The following is a 27,221-nucleotide window of genomic DNA, read 5'->3' on the forward strand; positions in this document are numbered from 1 at the left end:
GGCGAATAAAGGTATTTAAAATGTTTGGATATTATGTTTTAAGTTATAGGATAAACTTCCAAATAATCTAAGTAAACATAAATGATGTTTCAATACGTCAAAATATCATCAATCTGTTGTTATTTATGTTCAACCTTGTTGAATGTTTAGCATGGACCTGACAGTTAATATCACATTAAAGACCAAGACAAAAAATACTTTTGTTTTCTCCTTTTTTATTTGTATTACAATTTTTTGTACATATCATTTACTTCAGCTCCTTGACAGCCAGACCTGCGGAGGAAAAACAAACAAATTAGACCAATATTTGGTTAATTGTCAGGTCAATAAAGCGAGTATTTAGTTTTTGTTTGTTTGCACTGACCGGGTGGGAGAGACTGCTTGAGCTTCTCGGCCTTCTCCTTGTCGGTGATGACCAGTGTGTACAGAAATCTGCTGCAGCGAACCTTGAACTTGACATTGTCCTTGTTCTTCTTGATCTTAACGGCTGTGGACAAAAAAGAATTTAAAAATAAGGAACTTTAAGGAAACAACTAGCAAAAGGTCACTTGACAGGTTTTATGGCAGGTCTGAATTGTTATTATATGTACATTATTTCAGGTTTAGTATATAATAGTACATTACATTGACGATATAAAGCAATTATTCATATTACAACAGGTTATGGATATGACTGGTACCTACATTTGTTTACAAATATCTGGCAATAATATAGTGATGTTACACATTTGTTGTTGTTGTTTACATACACTTAGCATCCTTCCTCCTGGCTGTCAGCAGGAAATCTTTGATTTCTTCAATCTTGCGAGGCTAAAAACAAAACAAGACAACTTAATTCAACACCCATGCATTAGATTAAGTATTAAATGTAGCTTGTTAGTGTACAAGTCAGCATGTTTGGGACCCTTGCAGCTCAGTCTCAGGAACAAATTAATAACATAAAATGGACGTCATGCATTATTGAAATCTTTACAACCCATACTCGAACTTCCACTGTTTGTGGCTGTTCTTGGTCCTCATATTCTCACTTTTATTGATCCGTAGTAACGTTAGCAAGACGTCTACTAGCAATATGGACGCCATGCTACTATAATTACAACTGTAACTCATGCTAGCTTCAGTTTACCCATTCAAGCACGACGTTTTCTCCCCAAACTATAGTTTAATTCACAGTTTAACCATAAAACAGATAAGTTAATGAGTTTGCAAGGACATGTCTCAATTTTAATTTGCTTACCATGGCGCCGTGTTAGCTAGCAGAATGCTGTAAGACACAGAAAAGAGACGGAGTCAGACAATTGCCTATTACTGAGATTATTGACAGTTTGTATGAAAAATGGATGCGCTAAGTATTTCAGAGGAAGGGGAGGAATATATGATTGTGTAATTATGTGGGTATTATACTTGGATTATGTGGATGAATGAAGATTTTGGAATTATGCTAACGTGAAAAATTGCGATGCTCACCCTGGCTAGCAAAGAAAAGGATGCAAAGGGGCGGGACTTCCGCTTTAGCATGTTATATACACGTCACTATGGCAACTGCGGAGAGCCAAATTTACTACTTTTTGGCGTATTTATCGCTGTATATATGCTAGGAAGCCTTTAAATATCAAACACAATATTTGAAAGAATTTAAAATACAGCTGGCATTCTGCAGCCTTGTTACATGGCTTCATATCATAAATTTTAATGCTGAATTCCAATATTCTACAATATTTACCTACTTTTTCATCCCTGCCACATCCCTAGTGCGCCAATATTTAATGAATGTACTGAATTGTGTTTAATTTATGAATTATTAAAATGATCTCACTGTCAAATCACTGTTTTTAGACAGGAATTCCTAGTCAGAGGTTGCCATGTTTGTGCATCTCGCCCGGGGGTGCCCAACTCCGTTCCTGGAGGGCCCCTGGGATATCAAAGTTATTATTCGAATTTGTTATTCACAAGAAGATGTAATTAGCATTCAGACTTTGCATCGTTTGCCCCCGATAACAACGGACACGCCCATTTATTTCAGCATAAATGCAGGTGTCAATCTCAGCCCAGTCGGTTGTAATGTTTGCTAATTTATGTCAGGACTTTAATGAGCCCTGCTTGAGTTTTCTCCTTTCAAATAAGATCAACGCATGTTGTCAATAATTTACAGCAGGAGAGGCCCACTCGAGGCGAGTACACCCGCTCGTTAAAGTATGAGTGACAGGATGGGTCCGTTTCCATGGAGACAGCACGGGAGTATCATTGAGGGGGCTGAGGGTGATTAGTAGTTTACAAAGTCACCCATTACCTTCCCCAAAATCAAGACAATTACAATTTATCTAGTATAAGACGTTCCCTAATTCACAATTTTGACCTCCATATTCAGGGTTTTAATATCGTGTACAAATATTTTACTTTGAAGGAAGAATCTGAAGGACATTTGTTAAACAGGAAGTTACGTTGGATTCAACCAGAGGTGGAAATAGGGGTCATGTTTTTGAACCCCAGACACAATGGAGGCCGTCGTGAGCGAGTGACGACATGAACAATTAAGTGAGTTGTTTTTCACGTTTTATGCAAGAAAGATCTGGTTAATAGTTTCCCTTGGATTTCACCCATAGACGTCAAAATAGTATTTTTAAAGCGTTTTATCCGTTTATCTTTTCTCAATTTTAAAATAATTGACCTTTTCGGCCGTTTTTTCCTACTGCGTAATGGCGATTCGGCTTTTTCACTTTTCAGTTTCGTGTATGTTTTTACATCCACTTAGCATCCATCCTAGTTTAAGTCAAAGTTCACATAAAAACCTTAGCCTTTATCCAGTCAACATTTTTTAGTTACAAATACGGTGGATTTATGCGAAAAAATACTTTTTACAACTGGGTCAAAAACACCATTTGTAATTTGAAATTAGTTTGACTTCATGAAGTAAATCAATACCTTGCGCGTTTATAAAAGTACTTGTTGAAAAGTTTGATGTGGAATTTTATCAAATTTCTCTATTCATTGTAAAAAGTTCACGATTCCTGTGCTTTTTTTTTCTGTAGGTTGCAATTGTGCTGGCTTCCACGAGGGGGCGGTATTCAGCTGAAGATTTAGTATAAAGTGATTTTCAGGTATTCTAACATGCAGTCTATTGGTTTCTTTTTTTGTGAAATGATTTACTTTATGGTCAATGTGAAGTGACAATTTCAAAGAAGCCAAAAATAAAAAATATCAGGCAAACCAGGTATATATTTAGGGGAAAAAAGCTGAAGGCTAAAATTGTAAAGCTAAAGTGAAAAGTAAGTAAAAAAGGTTTGTATATTTTTACATAAAATGGCTAAAACATACAAATAAACAAAATCAGATGGAATATTTTGAGTTACTTTGTAGTTAAACTGAATAGAAGATATACAAACACTAATTATGTTCTCATAAGCATTGCTAGGGGGCGCTGTGGAACCACCTGGTAGAATTCTACCTGTTTTGAGTCTTATTTTAAGGTTTAATAACTAAATGAATCAACCAATACAAGTTAACTTGAGACTATAATAGTCAAATAGAATAACGACTTTTCTCTGTTGTTTTTAATGTAGAAAACAACTAGTATTTCAAGTTTATAGACAAAATAGATACTAGTATGTACAAATTGCATGTAATACATCTCAATAATTTGTTAGCATTGCTATAAAGTTTGACCTATTCCTTTTTTTATTCTTAAATCTTGTGCTCATGGTCTTTTAGATGTTCTCTCATTTAGTTTTAATGTTTAAATTGAAGGCATGACTAGCCAAAGTGGGCAAATAATGGCATTATATCCAAGAGCAAAGTTGAAAATAGAGTCTCCGCCTCATTGTTCCAAACGAAGCCCTGCAGCCACGTTAGCGCTTAATCAGGGTATTTAAAGAACTTATCTCATTCTGTGATCCCACCCGTGCCCTAAGAATTCATATTAACATCTTTTGCTTCGGCGTCGTCGTCTAATTACCGCAGACAAAGCGCTGCTGGAAGGTACGCGGGTATTAAGAGGGAGTAATGATCCCAGGCAAAACAGCAAGTGAGATATGGAAACGTTGGTGCTAATCAAGAAGCCGTCACCCCCATGGAATTAAATCTCTTGGACTGTCAGAAAAAGAAATATTTTTGCCTCATTGTCAGCATGTTGTCAGTAAAATTGGAAGGGGGTGGGGTCTATTTTTTTAGATCTAGCATCATATTTGTGGTCTCTTAATTAAATTCAATTCAATTTGACCTGACTGGTTTATTGTAGTAGTCTTGTGGATGAGTGTTTAGCATGTTGGGCTCACAGTTTTATGTTCGTGGGTTCAAATCCAGGTCAGTTTGTGGTGTATGCATGTTTGCCCTGGGCCTGTGTGGGTTTTTTTTTTCAGGTACTCTGATTTCATCATGCAAAAATGCAAGGTAAGATGGTTAATAACAACAAAGACAAATAAACTAAAATAAATAAAAAAAATAATAAAGAAAAATAAAAAGTTGTGGTGGCCCGGTGGATGAGTGTTTGCACATTGGCCTCACAGTGGCGGTTCTGGGTTCAAATCCAGGTCGGTCCAATTGTGTGGAGATTGCATACTCTCTATGGGACTTTGTGGGTTTTGTCTGGGTACACTAAATTTCCTGTGAGTATGAGTGTGAGGGCCTTGTGCCCAAAGTCAGCTGGGATCGGCTCCATCACCCCCTGCGAGTGTTTCAGAAAATGAATGAATGAATGAAAATACCATGGTTGTTATATCCAGTTGGTTATTTTGTCCAAAAGTCGCAATTGAAGTTAAAGGACCACAGTTAGCACCATTGCAATCTATCGCCACTATCATTTTGTACGGTGACCTCTACCTTGACCTGTGCTCCGGCACCACTTTTAAAGTCAAGGAGCTTAAGTATCTGTGGATGTGGGACGTGGCATTCTAATTGGCCCTCAACTACGTTGGCGTCCCGCCCGATCGCAGTGGCTTCTCAAAGCTGCTGTGACAGGTGCACGTCTTCACCATGAATTATGGAACGCCCCGTGGGGCAAAACGTTGGTCCAAAATGTGGCGAAGACCCCCCCCCCCCTCCGCGCTCGCTCGCCGTGACATTCTTCACTCCATACAAATTCCAGTGACAGCGCGTTCTCCTTCGTCATCTCGGCGGGCGCCAAGGTCGCGCTCTTTACATTTGAAAACCTCATTGAAAAGCCATCGTCAAAAATCAATCTGGGAGTCAAACTTCAGTCCGACCCTTCTTTCTCTCTCTCTCTCTTTCTCTCTTTTTCTCTCGCTTATTGGGTCACGGCATTTTACAAGGATGAACAAATCTCTGAAATCCTTCCAACGGGGTTTGCTGACTGATTGCCTACAACTGGAATTTTTATAAAAATGGAATCTGGCCCCAGGCTGAATAGGATGACCAATCACTTGTGTATGCAGAAGGAAAGTCATTTTTGAATTTTTATGTTCAAAAACTTGATTTCATGTGAGCTGGACTATTTTAGATATAATATTTAGATTTGTTTTAATAAATGGATTAAAAGAACTGTATTGAAAGCCCTGAGTATTCAGTTTTTTTTATATATCTAAAACAATGTTTATTTTAGCTTTTTTAAATATACTTTGATTTTACAAAATGATTTTGAACTAAAAAGAGAAAAAAATGTGTACTTGTGTGTACTTGTGTGTACTTGTGTGTACATATATATAAATATGTACATGTGTACATGTGTGTACTTGTGTGTACTTGTGTGTACATATATATAAATATGTACATGTGTACATGTGTGTACTTCTGTGTACATGTGTTCATATATATAAATATGTACATGTGTGTGCTTGTGTACATGTGTGTACATGAGTGTACATGAGTGTACATGAGTGTACATGAGTGTACATGAGTGTACATGAGTGTACATGAGTGTACATGAGTGTACATGAGTGTACATGAGTGTACATGTGTGTACATGTGTGTACATGCGTGTACATAAGTACATGAGTGTACATGCGTGTACATGCGTGTACATAAGTACATGAGTGTACATGCGTGTACATGCATGTACATGCGTGCACATGTGTGTACTTGTGTGTACATAGATATATAAATATGTACATGTGTGTACATGTGTGTACTTGTGTGTACATGTGTGTTCATGTGTGTACATGTGTGTACTTGTGTGTACATATATATATATATATATATATATATATATATATATATATATATATATATATATATATATATATAAATATGTACATGTGTGTACATGTGTGTACATATATAAAAATGTGTACATGTGTGTACATAAATAACAGGTAAGTTGTCGATGTTATTTTTTCCCATATATTTTTCCATATTTGTTTCTTCTGTGGTGTATTTGGATAAGTTGTAGAAAGACAAACCAAGTCACATATTTAATGACGGAGATCTGAAAATCTTTTGTATCCAGGGAGGCTCTCCACCCAAAATGCAGGCCAAGGACTTGGACCAGGAGAAAGTACCCCCCAAAGAAAGTCCAGTACAGGCTATAAACTCCGCCTCCCATTCTGCCCTGAACCTGAACAGTGAGGACGAAACGTCAAGTACGTTTGGTATCAAAAGCCCGCAATACCAACAAGCATTTTCTTTCTTTCTCTCAAATGTCAAGAAGTGATTTTTCAAGAACATCGCCCACGCATGACACATGACAATGTCCTCCATCATGACCCTGCTGCCTATCTACGTCAACAGAAAAGGCAACAGAGGTAAGTGCAACAAAAATGTAAGTATATCAAAATATAGAAAGGATAAATGGATAAAACGCTTAACAAAATTTATTTTTAAGGTTATGAATGAAATTCAAGGAAAAAAATTAACTGTATCTGAACCTTATTTTGAAATAATCGATCCAATGAACTGGTCAATTATTGACAGAATTGAATGTTTTTATTGTCGTTAAGTATCATAACATTTAAAGCTTTCACCACATAGTCCACAAATAACAATAACAGACAAATAAGCCAATAAATAATTAATAAATATGAAACAAAATGCTACTCGCTGAGTTTATGGACTCTACAACAAACAAACGTATAAATAATATATAGAAATGATAAATAAATAATCCATATATAAAGAAGTAGTCAACATAGTATTAGGAATAGTCAACATAGTATAAGTAATAGTCAACATAGTATAAGTAATAGTTAACATAGTATAAGTAATAGTCAACATAGTATAAGTAATAGTCAACATAGTATAAGGAATAGTCAACATAGTATAAGGAATAGTAAACAGTATAAGGAATAGTCAACATAGTATAAGGAATAGTCAACATAGTATAAGGAATAGTCAACATAGTATTTGTAATAGTCAACATAGTATAGTATTTGTAATAGTCAACATAGTATAAGGAATAGTCAACATAGTATAGTATTTGTAATAGTCAACATAGTATAGTATTTGTAATAGTCAACATAATATAGTATAAGTAGTAGTCAACATAGTTTGGTATAAGTAGTAGTCAACATAAACTGTCCTTGAGTAATAATTAATCAGTCTGTTTGTCTTGGCTGTTATGGTTCTGTAGTGCCGCCAAGTGGACAGCAGGTAGAAGTGTTGGAAGCCGGGAATGACTATTGGTTTTTATTATAAAAGCCAATTATTCAATAGCAGGACATTTTTTACTTTAACACTATTTTGACTCGATTCCACCTGTGGATATTCTTTCAATTTAAAATGTTAAAGGGATTTTCTCCCAAAAAACATCAACACAAGGCACTCATCAATGACAACTTTACTTCCACCAGTAATAACATTTGGCCGCGTAGACTGTCGAGGTGATTAAAAAAACATTAGCGAAAATGACTCCGTTAGCTAATTCGCTAGGCAGTCACCAGAAAACAAGTTAGCATAGTATACAACAAGGGGCTTTTGAAAGAAAAAAAATGACAATAGACGATGGCATCTATTCCTCCCATAATTTAATTTCCCATCACGCCAAAATGCAAGGGAATGTGACGCCAAATGTATACAGAACATTACGCCAATAATGACACCAGAAGACTTCTTTTCTTTTAGCCGTGACGGCCATGTGTGTTTATTGCGTTGACACAATGTGATTTTCTAACGTGTATTTGTACTCTTCCGTTGTCCAGCAGCTTCCTTTCTATTCTAATCTATTCCCATTCACGCCTTATTTGCCTCCATCTTTCATCCCCAGCTCCATTATCTTTGAAAATTGCTTCCCGCTGTTTAACGATATGGCGCCGCCCCCCCGACACAATGCACCACGTCGCCCCCACCGTGTGGCGTTTTGTCAGGTCGCCGTCTAATAACCGGGTATGGCACTCTTGTGAAAATGTTTCTCCGAACGACTGTCATAAATAACGAGAGTGCAGTTCGTTCCGGGTAAAAAAAAAAAAAAAATGAGGGAAGATTGTACAGGCCACACTTTTGGGAAGCAGGGACAGTGGCTACGGCACCCCGTGTGCACTAAATATCGTGGTATCAATTTTATGGGGACTTTAATGTTCTAGTATCCACTCTTTACTGAATTCGATATATTGGACTTTACTTAATTGTGACTTATAGTCATTTTCGTTGTAAAGTACAGTATTTTCTCGTATATAAGTCGCACTCACATATAAGCCGCACCTGTGTATAAGTCGCACCCTTAAAACTGCCTTAAAATCGTTGAATTTTACGATTTTATGCTCCCTGATTTACAATTTTCACTTCCATATTTATGGTTTTAATAGGGAGTACAAATATTTTACTTTGAAGGAAAAATCTTTAGAAAAATTATCGCATTTGGTATTTTATTTTGTCAATTGATTACTGTATTGCACATTCCTAAAAAGTCTTTCCCACAGGTGGATGAATTCCAAAAGGAGGTCATGTGAGCAGTACAACCAGAAAGTGTTTCTGAGTCTTTGGGCAAAGCTAAGATGACGGCACCCTCAGCGAGCAATGGTAAGGCACAAGTAAGTTAATTTTTTCATGTTTTATATAAGATATGGTTAATGTTTTTCCTTTGTCTGTATTTTCAAAAATCCTTCAGAATAAAACACTATTAATAGAGTTATAAAAAGTAAAAGTATGGGAAATCTCCACTTACTTGGGAACATATCTTAAACAATGTTTAAGTTTAGAGTAGAATTCCAAAATTAACTTTTTTTGTACTTATTCCAGCAGTGCCAATTTATTCGTTGATGGTGGCAATTTGAAGGATTTTTTTGGCAGAAATAACATGAAAACATTGGAATTCCATTGCCGTCTTTTAGTCCGTAACCCGTTATCGTCTCGGTATTCGTTATCGTAGCTTTCTTTCTCCGCTTTGGGCGCTCGCTATCTTCACTACGCCGTTTAATTGCATTAGCGCTGACAAAAGAGGGACGGACGTGTAGGTTGCGTCTTCCGCGAGGTGATCCGGTAATTGAATTTTAATTGTTTTGGCGGGGTCAGTCCAGTCGTATAAATAAGGAAGAGCAGAGGAGCCAAAACGTCTCTGACGGGATATTATTCAAAATCACTTCTCGCCAAAGTCGATTACTGCAATAAACTCTGGTTTACAGCAACAGCTGTCTATTTCATTTCTCGTAAGGAAGAACTGACATTGCAAATAGAAAGTACTTAGCAACTTTTGATGATCAATATTGAGCAGTTTTGGTAGAAGTTTTCAATGGGATAACTTCTTTGTTTTTGGACCTATTTGAATTATGATTTAAGATGAAATAATTGTATGGTCATTTTTGTGTCTTTACATTTTTCCTACAAAATTAGAACACTGGTTAATTTTAAAGGGTTTCGTTGGTAGTTTTTTAAGACCATTGAACGGATTGGAGAATTTACATATAAAGTACTGTTCTACTTACAAATTTTTTCAACTTAATTAATTTGTAAGTAGAAGTACAACACAATTAATTTGGTAAGTACAGGTATGACTTGAACTGTATGCTAAGATTTTGACATTTATTAGATAAATTAAATGATTAAGATAAAATAATTGTATAATCATTTTCTCTCATTTGTGTCTTGACATTTTTCCTACAAAATTAGAACACTGATTAATTTTAAAGGGTTTAGTTGGTAGTTTTTTGAGGACCGTTGAACTGATTAGAGAATTTACATATAAAGTCCTACTTTACTTACAAAATTTTTCAACTTACAAAAATAGTTCTAGAACAAATTACATTGTAAGTAGAGTTACGACTGTAACTGTATGCTTGGTTTTAAGTTGCTGTCTTTCGATGGCAAATGACAAGTTTGTCACCAAACATTACCAGCTAAGAAACAAACAAAATGGCAAAGCAACGAAAAACAACATCAAGTATACCTCGCCATTTCTCTGTCTCGCCTCCGTCCTTGAAATCATTCAAATGACAGGACGATGACTTGTTTCTTCTATACATGGACACAAGCGTCCCGCTGAGACTAATCTCTCCACCCGGACAAAAAAAAAAAAAAGAATAGACATTAGCATCCCTCCGCAATTCCCCAACAGCTGTTCCCCCGCGGTGTCGGCCAGACGCCATTTTTATCTCCCAAATATCCTAGTAATAGAAAAAAAAAAGGACTCAATTGCGCGCCGAGGGGGACGGCGTATAAACGCACCTCACTTGACCGAGACTTATTACCGGCGCTTTAGTCGAGTGATGTCTTTGCGATATGGCGTATGATAAGATGGCAATTTCAATAAGAGGCTTGGCTAGGCCCCCGAAAACCCCCCGCTCCCTCGGACTGGGGAGCACTGGAGTAAAAGAGATATATTTCACTAGGGAGTGCTTGATAAAATGAGCATTTGCAAAAAGGGAGATCAAAGATGTGTTGCCAGGGCGAAGGAACTTGGGGGGGGGGGAGTGGCTTTTATTTTCCACTCCGCGGAAGAAGCGACGGCGCTTTTAACGTTCTCGGGGCGGCGAGCATGTTTTTCCCGTTGCCCAAATCGAGGTGACAGCCAATGACAAGGCTCGATGCCGAACAGATCAGAGTAGAGCCATCCATCTGTCGTGTGTGTGCAGTGTATGACAAGTTAACGAATCAATGGATGGCGGTCGTTAGGTGAGCCGTCGCGCACGTGTCAGGAGTGACGGTGTGGAAAAACAACGGGTGGAAAAAGTGGGTGTATAATACTGTGGGGAAAAATATTCGGATTTTAACGGGAAAAGATGAACAAAATAGCTAACAATCGGAAATTAATCGAATAAATGAGTAACGTAAAATAACTATTTTTTTGTCAACTGTGTATACAATAGGACAGGGATTAAAAAATGGTGGAAAAAAAATATAGAGAAAAATAATCTAAAATTAAAAGGTATATATATTGTTGTTGAAAAACGCAAACAGGGAAAAACAATGACAATTTTTGTTATAGATTTTTTTTAAAGCAGAAGAAAACTTACTTAATTTTTCCTTTCAACTGTTTAGCCTTTTTTTTTTGCCATTTTTTTGCTTTAATCGAAAAGCTGGTGTGCCAATTAAAAAGGGCTTTCCAACTCGTAATAGTATTCAAAAACTGGTTATATAATAAAATAGCCTAACAATCTTAACGGACTAAAAAAGTCCAGTCATTCGCACTAAAAATAAGAATAAAAATCACTTCAATAACAATACATTTAAGTCATTTTATTGTCAACTATACTGTAAAAAAATTAAAAACAACTGGATGAGAGCTTCATGGATGTTACTTTTGTGAAGTTTTGTAGTCCCACAGCTTTGTCTAATTGCCTTGTTTTAACTGACAACAAGAACAAAAAAAAACAACAAATTCCACTGTTTTCAGCAAAAAAAAAATGAACTTTTGCAAACTCTTGCCAGTCCATGAAACTCGTATCATCAGACAGCTTTATAATTAACGGCCAGAGCCGAGAGGAATTTATCGAAGCGTAAAGGTCACGTTGAGGGTTACTATGTGTTTTTTTGTTCTTGTTCCGGGTGCTAGACAACAGGAATAAACTCACCGAATCTGATCATGTATGCATTGTCTTACCGCATCCACAAAATGACTTTAGGAATAAACAAAAGATGAATTTTGCACAGTTTATTTCCGATCTGGCCATCCAATGACCTCTGCTAATCTGTAAAGGTGAACATGGACAATTTTCTTCTTTTTTTAAATTTCTTTCTCCGGAAACAGAATTGGAAAGTGCGCCGGGGGAACGTGAGGCGCAGGTGTTGAATAGGCGTGCATGTATATTTCATTAGAGATTCACACACTTTGAATTCATGTGCTCACCGCTATTAAAAGCCGCCCGCGTTGATGCGGCAACAAAGGGAAATGAACACAGACGTCATTAGGAATTCTTGGATATTTTCTTGGGGTTGGGGCGACCAGTCTTTGGGAAATACAGCTACAAAAGTACACAGTGCATTGGCATAATATTTTAGTTAGTTTATGTGCTTTTTTGCCTGTTTTATACTTTGTAATCAACCTTTATCTGTCTATTTAAACCGTGTGTTTGTTAGATTTTTGTGGGATCGTCTGCCTTGTTTCTATGCCAAGGTCCATGTTGCTCGTTTTTAATTTGATGGTAAGTTTTGAGTAGAGCGACCAGTCTTTGGGAAATACAGTTACAAAAGTACTGTGTTTTCACGACTATAAGGCACTCTTAAAAGTTATAATTTAGTTTTATTAAAACTTATAATCCAGTGTGCTTTATATATGGAAAAAATTTAAAATGTGTCATTCATTGAGGCTGCGCCTTTAAATGCAATGCGCCATATAGTCGTGGAAATACGGTACACATTGCACAGCATTGGCACCATGTTTTGGTTAGTTTGTGTACTTTTTTTGCCTGTTGTGTACTTTGTAATCAACCTTTGTCTGTCTATTTAAACCGTGTGTTTGTTAGATTTGATAGAACTCAGCACTAAAGTATAAATAAATATATATACATTTCATAATGTGAAAACCTACACTGAAATTTGCAAACACTGAAATGTATTTTTATTTTTTATACTTTGCATTTTTAGTTTATCACGGCCATGTCTGGTCTACATTAACCGCAATAATCGAGGGATTACTGTAAACAGTATTTGGCGATGTATTTAAAACAACCCTCAAATAAATAATTTATAAAATAATATCTTATGTCATCCGTAGTTACATGGCTGTAAGCATCCAATGTGATCATCATAGAGGTTATCATTTAGTGAATAAAAAAGCATAAAACAGTTCCGTAAACTATGGAAATTGCTTTCAGTCACAGCATCCACGGCCATGTTGCATCCTTGACATATTGATCTTCATTTAGTTGAGATGCAGCACTCGCTTGCGCCGTGTACGGGTGAAGTGGATGTCTTATTAGCGCCCTTTACAACCAGAGAAGATACATATTTACTTTGCCCTCTACAAAATAATACAATCTACGAAAAAAGACAAAAAAACTAGATTGTTTTTATCTAACCGCTTCATTTTGTCAAGTCATTTTTTTCTTCGGAACTAGATTACCGTATTTTCAAGACTATAGGGCACACTTTTTCCATTTATAAGGCGCACTGTATTATAAGGCGCACTGTCTATTTTGGAGAAAATGTAAGACTTTTAAGTGCGCCTTATAGTGGTGAAAATACGGTAAATTCAATTCATCGAGCGACCAATTAGAAGAGCCGTAACAAAAGGTAACATGAGTGAATTATTCAATGTTTTTCTAACTCGCAGTCTATCACTTTTCAAGACAATTTTCCCACATTTTTTTATGTCTTTCGGGATTCATTACCAGTCGGGATTCACATTCCGCCGTTGAATTTTTCAAAAGGCCGCCACGTTTCTACTCCTTTTAAATCCACGACGTACGTTCGGGTCTACACGCGAGCTACAATATCTATACATAATAAATGGAGCGAGACGATGGGCAAATGCTTTTGCGCCGCTCGGCTTTCTTTACATTTGCAAATGTATTCAAAGTCGGCGGCGCAGTTATTTAACATCCACTCTGTGTATCTATCTACCTTTAAAGAATAGAATCTTTATCTTCCTGAAGTCAAGCCGTCTTTCGTACGTCCAGTCCATCAAATCCTTCTGGGTGGGATCCAGGGGAGGAGCACCAATATCCAGGCTGAGCCAAAATACTTTTACTATAAGATAACTTAAGTAATAATGTAGTTTTAAAGTCCAAATATTGTTTTTAGGAATTATTTGACTGAATTAAAGTACTTTGTAAGATAAACAAAACAAAAACAACGAAATACAGCATTAATTTAGGAAGCTAGGTTAGCTGAAGTTATTTAGCAAATTTTAAAAATGTAATTGCTATGGTGTGCAATATTTTTGTTGTTTTTTTGTTCCTTTAACAAATTCAATTGTTTAATGAGAAAAACGGTCAAAAATCTCAATTTTCCTAGGGAATCCTATGTTATTAGTTTCCACTATGCAGCAGCAAACTGTCCCTTAAAATATGTTTTGTTGTACAATTTCACTCCTTTTAGATCTGTTTTGAGTATGAATATTTTTTTAGTTGAATTCCCTAACACGTTTCTACCATATAATTAGTATTTAAAAACTCTGAATTGTAACACTTTGAAGTCATTGACTTGGATTTCAAGATATTTCAAATTTCTCTGTTGAAATATAATGTTGCGTCTTATTTAAAAAAATAAGGCCTTAAATTTAAACTTCAAAGCTTCTCCTTTTAACGCCGCTTGGCTAAAAGAACATCTTCATGCAGATGGATTGATACTTGCGTGTATAGTGATGGTGGAAGAAGCAATATTTTTTGTCAACCTGCTGAGTGATGACCTTTATGCACACATTCATATGCATCAATTCATGTGTGCTACCTACAAATGGGACTTTGAGGAATTATTGCTGTTGGCTGTTTTTCACTGCTCAATCTTCTTTTTCTTCTTCTTTTTCTTTTATATATCAACGTACGTGGGCTAGACAGTGGCATCAAATGGCTACATTTGAAGGATAAATACTGATGAAGATTTTGGAACCATTTAAAATTTTTAAATCAGGATTAACAGCGGGAGATCTTTGGTATTAAAATGTGATTCATTGCAGTATTATGCACTGTTATAGTACAGTTTTTTAAATTATAATCGTACAGACATGTGAATAAGATTCAATGAAAACGACAGGAAAATTATTTTTCTGTGTAAATTAGTCAGGATGTCATATTTTGCTGTTTGATTGTTATCAACCACTGTCTGTGGATTTAAACCAACAAATTATGACAAATTACATTGAACAGGGAGGATTGTTTACTCTGTATCAATAAGATTAGATTAGATAACTTTATTCATCCAGTATTTGGGGAATTTCATTGTCACAATAACAAGAGGACGAGAACACAGACACAGAAAAAAACATTTGAGACATAAATAAATAAGTTAAATACATTCATTAATTAAAAAATAAAAAAACAAATAAATGAATAAGCATGTTGCTGAAAAATACATACATGTACATACATATACATACATCTACATACATATATATACATACATACATATACATATTCGAACATATACAAACATACATACATATACATACATATACAACGAACATATACATACATAGACATACACGAACATACACGAACATATACGAACATATACGAACATATACATACACATACATACTTATAGATAGATGTACAAGTATACATACGGTTGGTATTAACATTCAGGCATTTGTTTTGTTAAATTAAATAAATAAATAAAATAATAATAATAAGTCATGTTGCATTATTATTCAAGAGTTAATGAGCCAAGTCGCTAGTCTCATGCTTTAGCTAACTATTTACTTATTTAGCAGGACTATGATGTATTATTTTGCTTACCTTTTGTTTCCATTTACTTCCAAGGTATACACGATTTACTACAACAACAACACTAACAACAACAGAAAAATACAAGATTGATACACATGAATTTCCAGTAAGTCTTTTTCCATTATTCTCTTCATCAATTTGTTATTAAATTGTTTTCCGACATCTATTTGGATGAGTTAAGGTAGGCTGAAGGTCAGTATGCAATATTAATTGTATGTGAATGCACTTACTAGATAGACCATGTTTGCTGACTTTGTTTTCTTAAGAAAATGACTGCTATTTATTTCAATTGTCCAATCGTATTCCTCCATTCACATCACAATGACTTTGCGTGGTGCAAAGACGGGTGTGCTTGTCAATGGGAAATGTCAAGGATAGCCTTAACTTGAGTCATTTTGTGCATTTTGTGTTGAACAAATCTGAATATTTAAAATGGAATTAAAACGGAATAATGTACTTTACAACAAGGTTGAGGTTGCTTAGGTCAAGGGTCATACTTTTTCAGCATTATAAATACGAACGAAAACTCTAAAAGCTCAGTATTTTTTACTGATTTATGTTGCAAAACCACATATGTACAATTTAACTGTATTTGTATAGCGTTACATATCATGCAAATCTAATTTTTTGGAGAGTTTTTAAATGAAACGGACATTCGGTAAAAAGACACAAACATAAAACTGCCCCTAAAATTGCCGTATCATAGCAAAATTGCCCATTTTTGGCTACCATTTTGTAGTATTTCTGGAAGTATGAGGACTTTAGCAACTTGTAATCGTGAAACTAAAGCGAAAGCTTAAAACGAACTTCCGAAAAACGACTTCCAAATGTGCCTTAATTTGCAGTGACGTTAAAGATAATTACAAGCGAGCGTCCCTCTTTAAAGCAAATGTCATTCATCATTAGCACGCTCATTTGTCTCTTCCCCTCGCCATCCGTGACAGCAGCTCGCTGACCCCGCCCGGTTCTCGGATCGCCCCGGCGACCCAATCAAAAAGGGCTCCTCGCTTATGAAAAATGACTTCTTAAGAAAGACGATGTGACACATTATGGCAATATTCAACAGGAGTCTGAGCGAATAATAAGTTTGCCTTATTAATGGAGGTGCGAGAGGGGCCAAAGGAGCTGCCAAGCCCAGTTAAATGCCAACGTCAATCGCATCAACTGTCCACCTTCACATCTCACCTTTAGCTCTATTTTTAGAACTATCAATATACGATAGGAAACAAAAAAAACATCTTATTTGACTTAACCCTTGTACAAATTCAGGCCCTTCATTTTAACTCATTGGAAAGCAATTCGTACAATATATTTTTGACCTTTTGGTCAAAATTGTATGGCTTGTACTTGTACACATTGTAAATTTTACCTTTTCTTTGGGTTGAAATGACAAAACATATGTTTGATCTTAGTTTCTGATAAAAGAAAAATGCCCTGCCAAAAATTTGACATCTATATGTACAGTAATACCTTGTTAATCGGGATTAATATGTCCAAGATTTTGTACTAAACAATTCCAACACATAAACAAGGGCTGGCTCTAGAGGTGAATGTGTAGTTCCCTTCAAAAATTGTGCTAAATTAGCCAAAGCACCCTCTGTCTTTTTGTATAGATTGGCACAATTTCCATCAAAAAATCTCCTCCACTGCAAGATTTTGTACCAAAAAGTTCAACAATGGCTGGCTCTAGAGGTGAATGTGCAGTTCCCTTCAAAAATAGTGTTTAATTACCCTGGAACTCAATAGCAATTAGCATATAATATATCCAACTCAAACTATTATTTAAGTGGCCATTGAAATACTGTAATAAAAATAGTTTTTTCCCCTATTTCATATTTATATTAATGTTCCTACCCCAAAAACTTTTCGTCTATATTTTCATGGATCTTCTCAAAATGTGAACATTCACTACACATGCCCGAGAGATCTTCTCCAAGCCCACCAGACCGCCCCCCACCCTGAACTCGTCTCAAAAGATAAGGCAAGAATTAACGGTTCATTTGCAAGGAAATTAATCTGTTTCTCCGGACCAATCAAAAGCCACCGCCACTGTCATTGTCACCGGTATCTGGCCTCCCCAGATAGCGGCGGGTCACTCCGGCGGAGAGGCTTTTTAATTTACCCACAATGATGGCGGGATTGCGAGGGACGCCGGCGTACAATGGGACTTCTTTTTTGTATCGGCGAGGGGCTCGCTGGCAAAATGGCAAGCCGTCATCGGGGGGGAAAAAAACTCTGTGGCCGGCTAGCGTTGTCTTTTTCACGCCCGGCGAAGGCCACACACAACGGCGGCGGCGGTGTAATTGGAGCAGCCGCCGTTTGATAGCCGGAATTTAATCGCAGATCATTAATGCGCTGCCATTTGAAACGCCTCGGCGTCCCCCTGAATATAGAGAAGGTGACATTTAAAAGGCCCCCGGCCCTCCGACCCGTGCCAAACATTTTTCAAGTCGCCGCAAATCAATTCGCTGATGAGTCGCCTCCGGATATGAACGGCGCCACCGCAGAAAAGCGAACGGAGACGAAAACCAATGAGTACAGTCGGAACTTTTGAGATACGAGCTGAATTTGTTATGGGAACAAGCTCGTATCTCAAATTTAATTTTTTAAGATTTAGCAAATAACTAAATACACTATCACCCTTTGAAAAATAAATACCCTAAAAACAGTCAACTTATGGAATTAATTGGTTACAGAACTGTTTTCATAAATTGAACATTTCGTAAGTAGAGGTGCACTTTATATGTAAATTCTGTAATTTGTTCCATGGTACTCCCAAAACCTACTAACTAAACCCTTAAAAATTGATAAGTGTCCAGATTTTGTTGGGAAGATGTAAAGACATGGACAAATTAGAGAAAATGGTCATACAATTATTTAATTAACCATTCAGATGTTACGTTAAGACATTAAGCAGGCTAAATTTATTTTGTAATCAGAACATTTCATATATTGAGGCATTCCTAAGTAGAGATGACTGATATATATTGATATGTACTGATTACAATAGTATAAAAATATATTTTTGCTAAAATTGAAGTCTTCATAAGAGCAGAAATAACCACTAAGGGTTAAAGGTCAAAATTTTGAGTAGTTATCCCTTAAAAAGTATAAAAACAAAAGCACTTAACTTGACCAAAAATACTTTTGGAGTACTAGTAAACCTTTAAAAAGTATATTTTTATTTTCTTACCACATTGTAAAAAGCTAACCTTATACCATTTGTTAATTTTATTACCCACACTTTGTAATTCAAGACAAATTGCCCTACAATGTGAAAAAGAACATAAATCAATACTAACTTATCTAGTAGTAGACTAGTACTTCATTTTTATCTAAACTTTGTCTAAAACTGGCTTAGATTGGCTTCATTTTTAAACAAAAATCATAAAAACAGAAAGCACAGTCGCAATTTCTAACTTAACACAACCATTCGTTTTCCTCCCTTGTGCCACTTTAGCCAAAAACCCTTCGTAGAAAAATCACACACTTGTCCGACTCTCCATAAGTTGTAAGAAGCGCAAATTTGGAGGCGTAACAAATCAGCGTTGACCTTTTTCCCGTTGGCGTACGGCGAGTATGTTTATTACCCCAAAACAACCTGGCGATACATTTGTTATTTTCTATTTTCCCGCTCGTCAATTAGACTGATTTGTCAGTTCTCGCTTGACTTCTCCCTATTACCGTTCTGCTGCGGCAAACAAAAAAAAAACAACAACAAAAAAAAACATTAAGATTCATTTCAAGTACCTGCCATAGAAGAGGCGGAGAATTAAAGCGGGATTGATGGCGCCAAGTTGGACGCAAAGCCACGGTGGTTCACGTCTACAATGCCGCCATTTATCGCCTTGATTTAGCACGCTAAACCTTTGGACGCGCTTTAATTAGCAAGCATTTAACGCCATTTTTCACGTTTAGTGGGAAGGGTGATGAATGGTGTAATTAAAGGGCTCGCTATGTAAATCAACCATTGGACAGGAGCAGGAAGGCTAATGAAGCGGGACCAATTGGGTCGGCATTTTTTTGGACACCTGTTGAAACGTACTGAGTTTTTGATGGGAATTTTTGGGTGGCAGTTTGAGATTTTTGTATTTTTTGAGTCCAGAAATGTATTGAGGTAAATAGGAAAATAGTATATATATTTTTCACCACAATTTGAATGAATTTTAAAGCCATGTTGGACAATACTAGCCATAATTTTGTGTTATGTATCTGTTGTATAGCAGAACACAAATTTATACCCCAATTGGAACAAATCTATCAAATTTTAAAGCCATGTTGGAGGTTAATTAGCGAAAAACTTTTTGGTAGATCTGTAGAAGAATATACATTTTTTCTTTACCCCAATTTGACAAATATTTACAATTTTAAAGTGACATTGGAGGGTAAATAGCAAAACAATTTTTGAGGGAAATCTGTTGTGTTGCAGAACACACATTTTTACCCCAATTTGAACAAATCTATCAAATTTTAAAGCCATGTTGGAGGTTAATTAGCGAAAAACTTTTTGGTAGATCTGTAGAAGAATATACATTTTTTTTTTTACCCCAATTTGACAAATCTTTACAATTTTAAAGTGACATTGGAGGGTAAATAGCAAAAATATTTTTTGGGGAAAAATCTGCTGTGTTGCAGAACACACATTTTTACCTCAAATTGAACAAATCTATTCAATTTTAAAGCCATGTCAAAGGGTAAATATCCCCCAAAATTTTTTGGAGTTCTTTTGTGTAGCTGAACATACATTTTTACCCAATTTGAACCAATCTATTCACTTTTAAAGCCACAACAACAAGCAAAAAAGCCTTTTCTTTTGCCATTTTTGTTTTGATATTTTCTGCCAAAGTGGCTCTGAAGTAGCCTGGCCCAGATTGTTAGCGATCGCCTGGAGAATGGACGTGGCAGACATTTTCGCTTAGCCAAACGCTGTTCACGTCCCACAAGAATCCGTCCACTAAACAGACTGTGACGCCTAATGTCCCATTTCCTGGAAAACGAGCGGTCGTCTGTTTTACATGACGCCGTAGCGCAACTAAACACCTGCTGTGTGTTCAAAAGGAAACCCGCTGTGACTACATTCCTCGCGTCAAAACGGCAAGAGCATCTTACGCGGGTTAAGAATACCAAAACATAAAAGTTGGACTATTCGTCCTTACTGAAAAGCAAAGTTTTGTGGTGTACTTGCATTTTATCTGCCAACTTTTCTTGCTCTACTCAAGTTAGAAAAGTGTTCCTCTGAAAAATATACCATATTTACTCGCATATAAGCCGTTTTTGTTGGAAAAAATATGACTGAATCGAGGGTACGGCTTATATGCGCATAAAAACACGACTTGGAGAAAAAAACTGCAGTTTGACAATGACATCATGACAACAAAATGGCACCCATGTGTGTACTGTGATGTCATGATGCCGATATGGACATTTATTTCAAAAATATTAACATTATATGATTAAGAAAATTTATTTTTGTACTCTCTTATTAAAACCATGAATGGGTGAAAATTGGGAATCAGTGGAGGTCAAAATTGGCAATCCGGGAGGTGGCTTATATGCGAGAAATTGTAAAATTCAAAAACTTTCAAGGCAACTTTCAAGGCAACTTTCAGGGCGTGGCTTATTCGTCCAAGCGGCTTATATGCGAGTAAGTACTGTAAGTCTATTTGGCTATCTAGATGTTCTTGGAATGTGGGAGGAAACTGGAATACCCAGAGAAAACCCACACAGAACAACTCCAGACAGGTGGACCAACCTGGATTCGAACCCAGAACCCCAGCACTGCGAGGCAAACACACTACCCACCCGATTTAATTTTTTTTCTCGAATTCTGGAACTTTTTAATCATCCTTCAATTAATTAATTAATTTTCCCAAAAAATTGCGGTCTGGTCGAACGTTCTCGAGAAGTTTCAAACCCGCGGGGGAAACAACAGGTGGAAATTCCACATGTGCTGTTCCAACAGTCGACCTGAAGTGAAAGACTTTGTGCAAATATCACAGCGTGACAAATCACAGGCGCCCCGGTTATGGCGGCGGGATGAGTCACCCCCTCGCGTGCATTGAAGCTGCCGAGTAAGATGATTAAGAAACGGACACGCTCTTATATTTGGCTTTCAAATCTCTTGTTTTGATATTTATTTTTTTAAATATTATTATCAAGCAGATCTAGATCAAAACAAGGTCTGCAGGTGGCTTAAAAAATACCAAAAAAAGCAGATGGAGATGTCTAGTCGGATGATGGAATGCAGTAAAAACTGGTAATTATCTATGATTGGCTTTTATGTGGGTAACAAAAGTTAATTGAAGTAAAAAAGACGGTTGAAGTTTACAGAATGTCGCTGTCAAAGTTAATAAAGACAAAAATGGAGGCTTTGGTGTGTCAATCATTGCGTAAAGTGTGGGTGTTAACTTTTAAATTGGAGAGGTCATTAAATGTGTTTGCGAGAAGTGACGATGTTCCAGATTGACGTAGTGGCATGATGGCAATGTGCCGTGTTAGTTAGAAACCCAATTTGAACAAAAATATCTCATTTTAAAGCTACTTTGGAGAGTAACTAGTGCTAAAAATGTTTTTTGTTGATTTGTTGTGTAGCAGGACACAGTTTTATTCCATTTTGAACAAATGTATCCGATTTTAAAGCTACATTGGAGAGTAACTAGTGCTAATTTTTTTTTGGTAGATTTGTTGTGTAGCAGAACATACATTTTTACCCCATTTTTTGACAAATCTATACAATTTTTAAGCCATATTTTAGGGAAATAGACCCCACATTTTTTTGTAGATTTGTTGTATAGAAGAACATACATTTTTATCCAATTTTTAAGCCACAAGCAAAAAATGTTTTTGTAGATCTGTTGTGTAGCAGAACACACATTTTTACTCCAATTTGACCAAAAATATCCAATTTCAAGGCTTAAACTTGTTTCATTTGGTTCTTTTTCATACATTTTTATTTTATTTGGTCAGTTTTAATATTGGGGAATATTTCTTTAATACATCTTATTTTTATGTGTATGAAAATATCTAATATTGCGTGTTTAAAGTACTTTTTGATTGAAAAACGTTAGGCATTGATGAACATGTAAATTGACCAATGAAAAGCTACTTCTTAACAGACATAAACAATTACAATGAGAAAACATTATTAATATTATTTACAGTATATTTTTTTTGGTTGGTGGAAAATCCCTTTAAAAAAAAATAGCAATATAAATAAACAGCCTTTTGATTGACACTTTGATGGCAACTTGAATTGATATTGCTGACGTTAATAATTATGCTAATGTTCATTTCCTATCTGATTAAAATGGCCGTCACATGAAAAAAAACCTCCCAATGTGGCCTTTTAGCCCGAGTCAGTTTTGGGATTAGCGCCACCTCCCTGTGTGCCAGTTTCAATTACCCGGCTGGAAATTGGACGCTGCGGCCCAGACGACAATCTCCATCTCCCAAAATTGCCGGACGGCAAATCTGGTCACATCTTTAAAGGAGGGAAGTTGATTGGAAAATACGCGGGGATTGAATTTGGGTTAAGCCAGGGCATCTCTCCCGTCACCACTTGAGCTGGGCTGATTATTTTAAAATGCAAGTACGCCACTTATCTTCACTCCTGTTGTTGTTGTTGCCCTCCTAGAGGACACATTACAAGGTACAACTGAGCAGTCTAATAACACTTAATGTTATAATTGTCAATAATATGTAAGGCAAAAAGACTAATGGACCCAAAGATTTGTGACTAATTCACGAGATGTAACAGCTTTTAATCAACTCTTATTTGTCCGCTTCCTAGTAAATCTCAACAATTGTTGGGTATGAAACATATTTATTTAATTTCAAGTATTGCATTTTCCGAAATATACGCCACACTGTTTCTCATGTGTATATATATGTTACATATATATACACATATATATACATACATTTATACATACATATATATATACATACATACATATACATTTTTATATATACATAATGTATATATAAAAATGTATATGTATGTATGTATATATATATGTATGTATAAATGTATGTATATATATGTGTGTGTATATATATGTATGTATAAATGTATGTATGTATATATGTGTGTATATATATGTATGTATATGTATGTATATATGTATGTATATATGTATGTATATATATATCCATACGCATACATAAGTATACATACATATACATACATACTTACATATACATACATACATACATACGTATACAATGTATATGAATGTATGTGTATATGTATGTATAGGTATGTGTGTATTATACATACATATACATACATATATATATCTACCACATACATATATATATATATATATATATATATATATATATATATATATATATATATATATATATACCACATACATATATATATATATATATCTACCACGTACATATATATACCACATACATATTTATATATATACTACATACATATATACATATACATATATATATTATATAAAGACAAACAATCGAGGATAATTTTCTTCTACAAAAAAACTAATATATAACATGTTGCCCAGTAACAGACGCCATCGTACTACGTATTTAAAACACGTGGCATAATCCGCATCGCCATCGCGGATCGCTCGCCCCGAGCAGGGGATCGGAAGCCCCTCGGGCCCTCCGAGCGCCTGATAGGATTTTGCCACACATTGGCCACGCGGCCAGGACGCCGCATATAGATCATTTCTTCGTAGAGGACACGGCATTGACTCGCAAATTTCTGCGTCGGGTCTTGAAGGTGGCAATGAAATAACCGTACATACGTGTGAGTATGTATAGGTAAAGGTTCTATAAATAAAGGCACGCTTCTCTCTGGACCATTTTTTGAGACCCCCTCCCCAGGCCCGTGACAGCTTCATAGATTAAGCCCCACGTTGCTCCAAAGTACTGCTTAGTATTCCTGCGAGGACGCCCTAAACGCGTACTGTTGCTCGGGTACTACCGCCGCTGCCGCCACCCCGCCTTCCCCTGGAAAGAAAAATAGAGAAAAATGTGTTCAATCTGGTCCCGAGCAATTTAAAGCCCCGAAATAATGCGTGCGGTGGCTTGAAAGAGGTCATTGGGAAGCCCTCCGAGTCCCACCGTGAAAGAAAGCTGATTTTTAAACTGAATAAAGAAGTAGCTTGAGCTAGAAAGCCTATTGTATTAATCCCAGCTATTCTACTTGGTGGAAAAAATGCGGGTTATAGTGACAGGTGTTGAGTTTGTATCATTTTTATGGACTGAGACAGATTTTGGACCAAAAAAAATTCAACATGTCAACAAGAGCTGGCTCTAGAGGTGACTGTGTAGTTCATTAATTGTGTTATTAATAGAATTAAATGCTTTATTTTCATTTTACAAGTATATTGAGATTTAAAGTTTTCACTACGTAGTACACAAATAACAACAACAAACAGATACTTAAATAATCAATAAATTAGTAGTCCTAGTGAGGTCAGCAGATTGTAGTTTCGTCTGTACCGTGGTACCTTGAGATATGAGCTTAATTTGAACTGGGACTGAGCTTTTATGTCAATTTACTCATAACTCAAATGAACTTTTCCCATAGAAATGAACTAAAAACGAATTAATTTGTTCCATCCCTCTGAAAATGCACCAAAAACAGGATATTGGATTGGAAAAACATTATTTTTGTTCTACTTTGCCATCTATTTACAAAGTAACAAATAATCAGTGGTTTAATAGTACTAAATGTGTTTAATAGTATACTAAAATTAGACACACTCGTAACATAATCTAATTTAAATGCTTTTTGATTATGATGCATACATAGTTTTTTGAGTCCTTTCAAAATTTCAGCACAAACCCAATTTCAGTTCTAATGTTAGCCAAAAAAAGTTGTTAATAGTTTTTAAATACATCTCAACTAATAACCACTTCAAATTATGATTTTTAATTGCCTTTATTGAGACTTTGGACAAGAGCAAAACTAAGTTTTATTTATGCACTGCAATTTAAGCTTGTGTGTGTGTGTGTTGAAGAATTCTTCTATGAGTTGCCAGTTGGAATTTATGGGATGTGCTCATTTGTGGCCCTCGAGTCCAATTAAACTTAAGACACTCACGCTCAGGATTTAGTTTTGGACTGGATTGTAGCACTCCGTCACACACATTTAATACGCACACACCCACAAATATCAGTCCGCTGAAAAGAGAAATTTACTCTGCTTTGGAATCTCAGTAAAGGTATCATAAGTATGTGTATGTGTGTGCACGAGGGCGCTACAGTAATGTGATTTTATTTGTCTTTAGAGAGGCTTGGGCTTGTATATGAGGCGGCGTAATGGGGTCACGCTGGGCTCCAGCTTTTATTTCACAGGCGGAGAGATGGAAAGTGCCAGGCGTAAGGCCAGCCCAGAGGTCCCACTAATGAATTCTCTCCGTGGAAGGCTCCTCCCCCTTCGCACCCTACCTGTAGCCTCCCCACCAGCTCTCGTTTTCCGCTACTTTTGTAAAGTTCGCCTGGATATTGCAAGGTAAGGGTCAAGTTTGTGAAGATTGATGGGTGGAGATGATGTAACAGGGTTTGGAGATCTTTTTGGAGAAGGTATTATGGAGGTTAATAATTATGCTAACTGAGAGGGTCGAGTTTAGGCGAGTTTTGATGATGTCATAACATCGGTTGTATTCTCAGAATTTATTTTGTCAGGTGGATGAAGAGAAATAAGTTGGAACCAATGTTCCCTCTAATTTTTCCATGTAAAATATGCTGTAAAACACAAAAACATAAGTATGGACAGAGCTACTCCCATTGGTTACCCCCTAAACGGCGCCATCATGGGGTAAAAGGGTAAAAACAAAGTTAAAATGTTATTTACTGTGAGTAGTACGCAATTGCGCTATTGGTTGGAACCCAAACTCTGTCTGGGCAAAGAAACAGTCTAGTTTTTTTTATTATTTTTTATTGTAGACTATTTGAGGATCTCTATAGTACATTTGGGGATAAAATATGACCCGGCCCATGAAAACATAACCACGTTGGTAGAGGTTGCAAAAGTATATGACGACAATGGGATTTGTGGCCTGATGCTTGGACTAAAGTGAGGTGTAAAAGAAAGTCCATTAAGCAGCTGCTGGAAAGGAGTTCTAATTAAAAGGATGACAGCTTTATTAGCACATGCAGAAGGAGCAACACACTTGATTAGTCGCATTTGTCTTCAGTTGTATTAAAGCAAAACACTTTTGCTATTTTGAAGTGTGTTTAGCCGTTGTTGGATTCATTATTGTGACTATGAAATTATCTCCTCCATACATTTTCTCTTAGAAAAATAGCTACAATACAAAAATACATCTAATATATATTTCTATAAGAAATGTACAATCGAATAACCCATAAAAAGGCTAATGTATACAATTAGTTAACATATATAAACAACCATTTACACCAACTTGCCTTGATTTTTCCTAGCAAAAAAAAACGCCATCACTAAACAGGAGACCAAAACCCTGAATTGAACCCTCGATCCAAGCACTGCAAAGCAGATAATCCACCCAC

The 27,221-nt window shown here is 36.2% G+C and overlaps 1 protein-coding gene and 1 long non-coding RNA gene across 2 annotated transcripts; one reads left to right on the plus strand and one right to left on the minus strand.

The window, feature by feature from the left end:
• Positions 1–195: 195 nt before the first annotated feature.
• On the minus strand, positions 196–1,547 carry rpl38 (ribosomal protein L38). The gene is made up of 5 exons (XM_077739081.1): positions 1,468–1,547; positions 1,238–1,264; positions 750–810; positions 365–487; positions 196–273 (listed from the first exon to the last, which is right to left on the minus strand). The coding sequence occupies exons 2-5, from the start codon at positions 1,238–1,240 to the stop codon at positions 248–250; spliced, it is 213 nt and encodes a 70-aa protein (XP_077595207.1). The 5' UTR covers positions 1,241–1,264; positions 1,468–1,547; the 3' UTR covers positions 196–247.
• Positions 1,548–2,480: 933 nt separating this feature from the next.
• Positions 2,481–26,254, plus strand: LOC144211773 (uncharacterized). The gene is made up of 7 exons (XR_013329653.1): positions 2,481–2,535; positions 3,030–3,098; positions 6,398–6,512; positions 6,596–6,692; positions 8,802–8,901; positions 15,738–15,810; positions 26,046–26,254. It is a non-coding gene; the product is annotated as an uncharacterized LOC144211773 (long non-coding RNA).
• The last annotated feature ends 967 nt before the right edge of the window (positions 26,255–27,221 follow it).

The sequence above is a fragment of the Stigmatopora nigra genome, chromosome 18 (assembly GCF_051989575.1).
Source record: "Stigmatopora nigra isolate UIUO_SnigA chromosome 18, RoL_Snig_1.1, whole genome shotgun sequence".
NCBI lineage: Eukaryota > Metazoa > Chordata > Actinopteri > Syngnathiformes > Syngnathidae > Stigmatopora > Stigmatopora nigra.

Excerpts from the sequence above, each read along its gene's own strand:
- rpl38 (XM_077739081.1), bottom strand. Across the intron at positions 488-749 it reads CAGGAGGAAGGATGCTAAGT|CCGTTAAGATCAAGAAGAAC; the intron begins GTATGTAAACAA and ends TTTTGTCCACAG. Across the intron at positions 274-364 it reads CAAGCAGTCTCTCCCACCCG|GTCTGGCTGTCAAGGAGCTG; the intron begins GTCAGTGCAAAC and ends TTTCCTCCGCAG.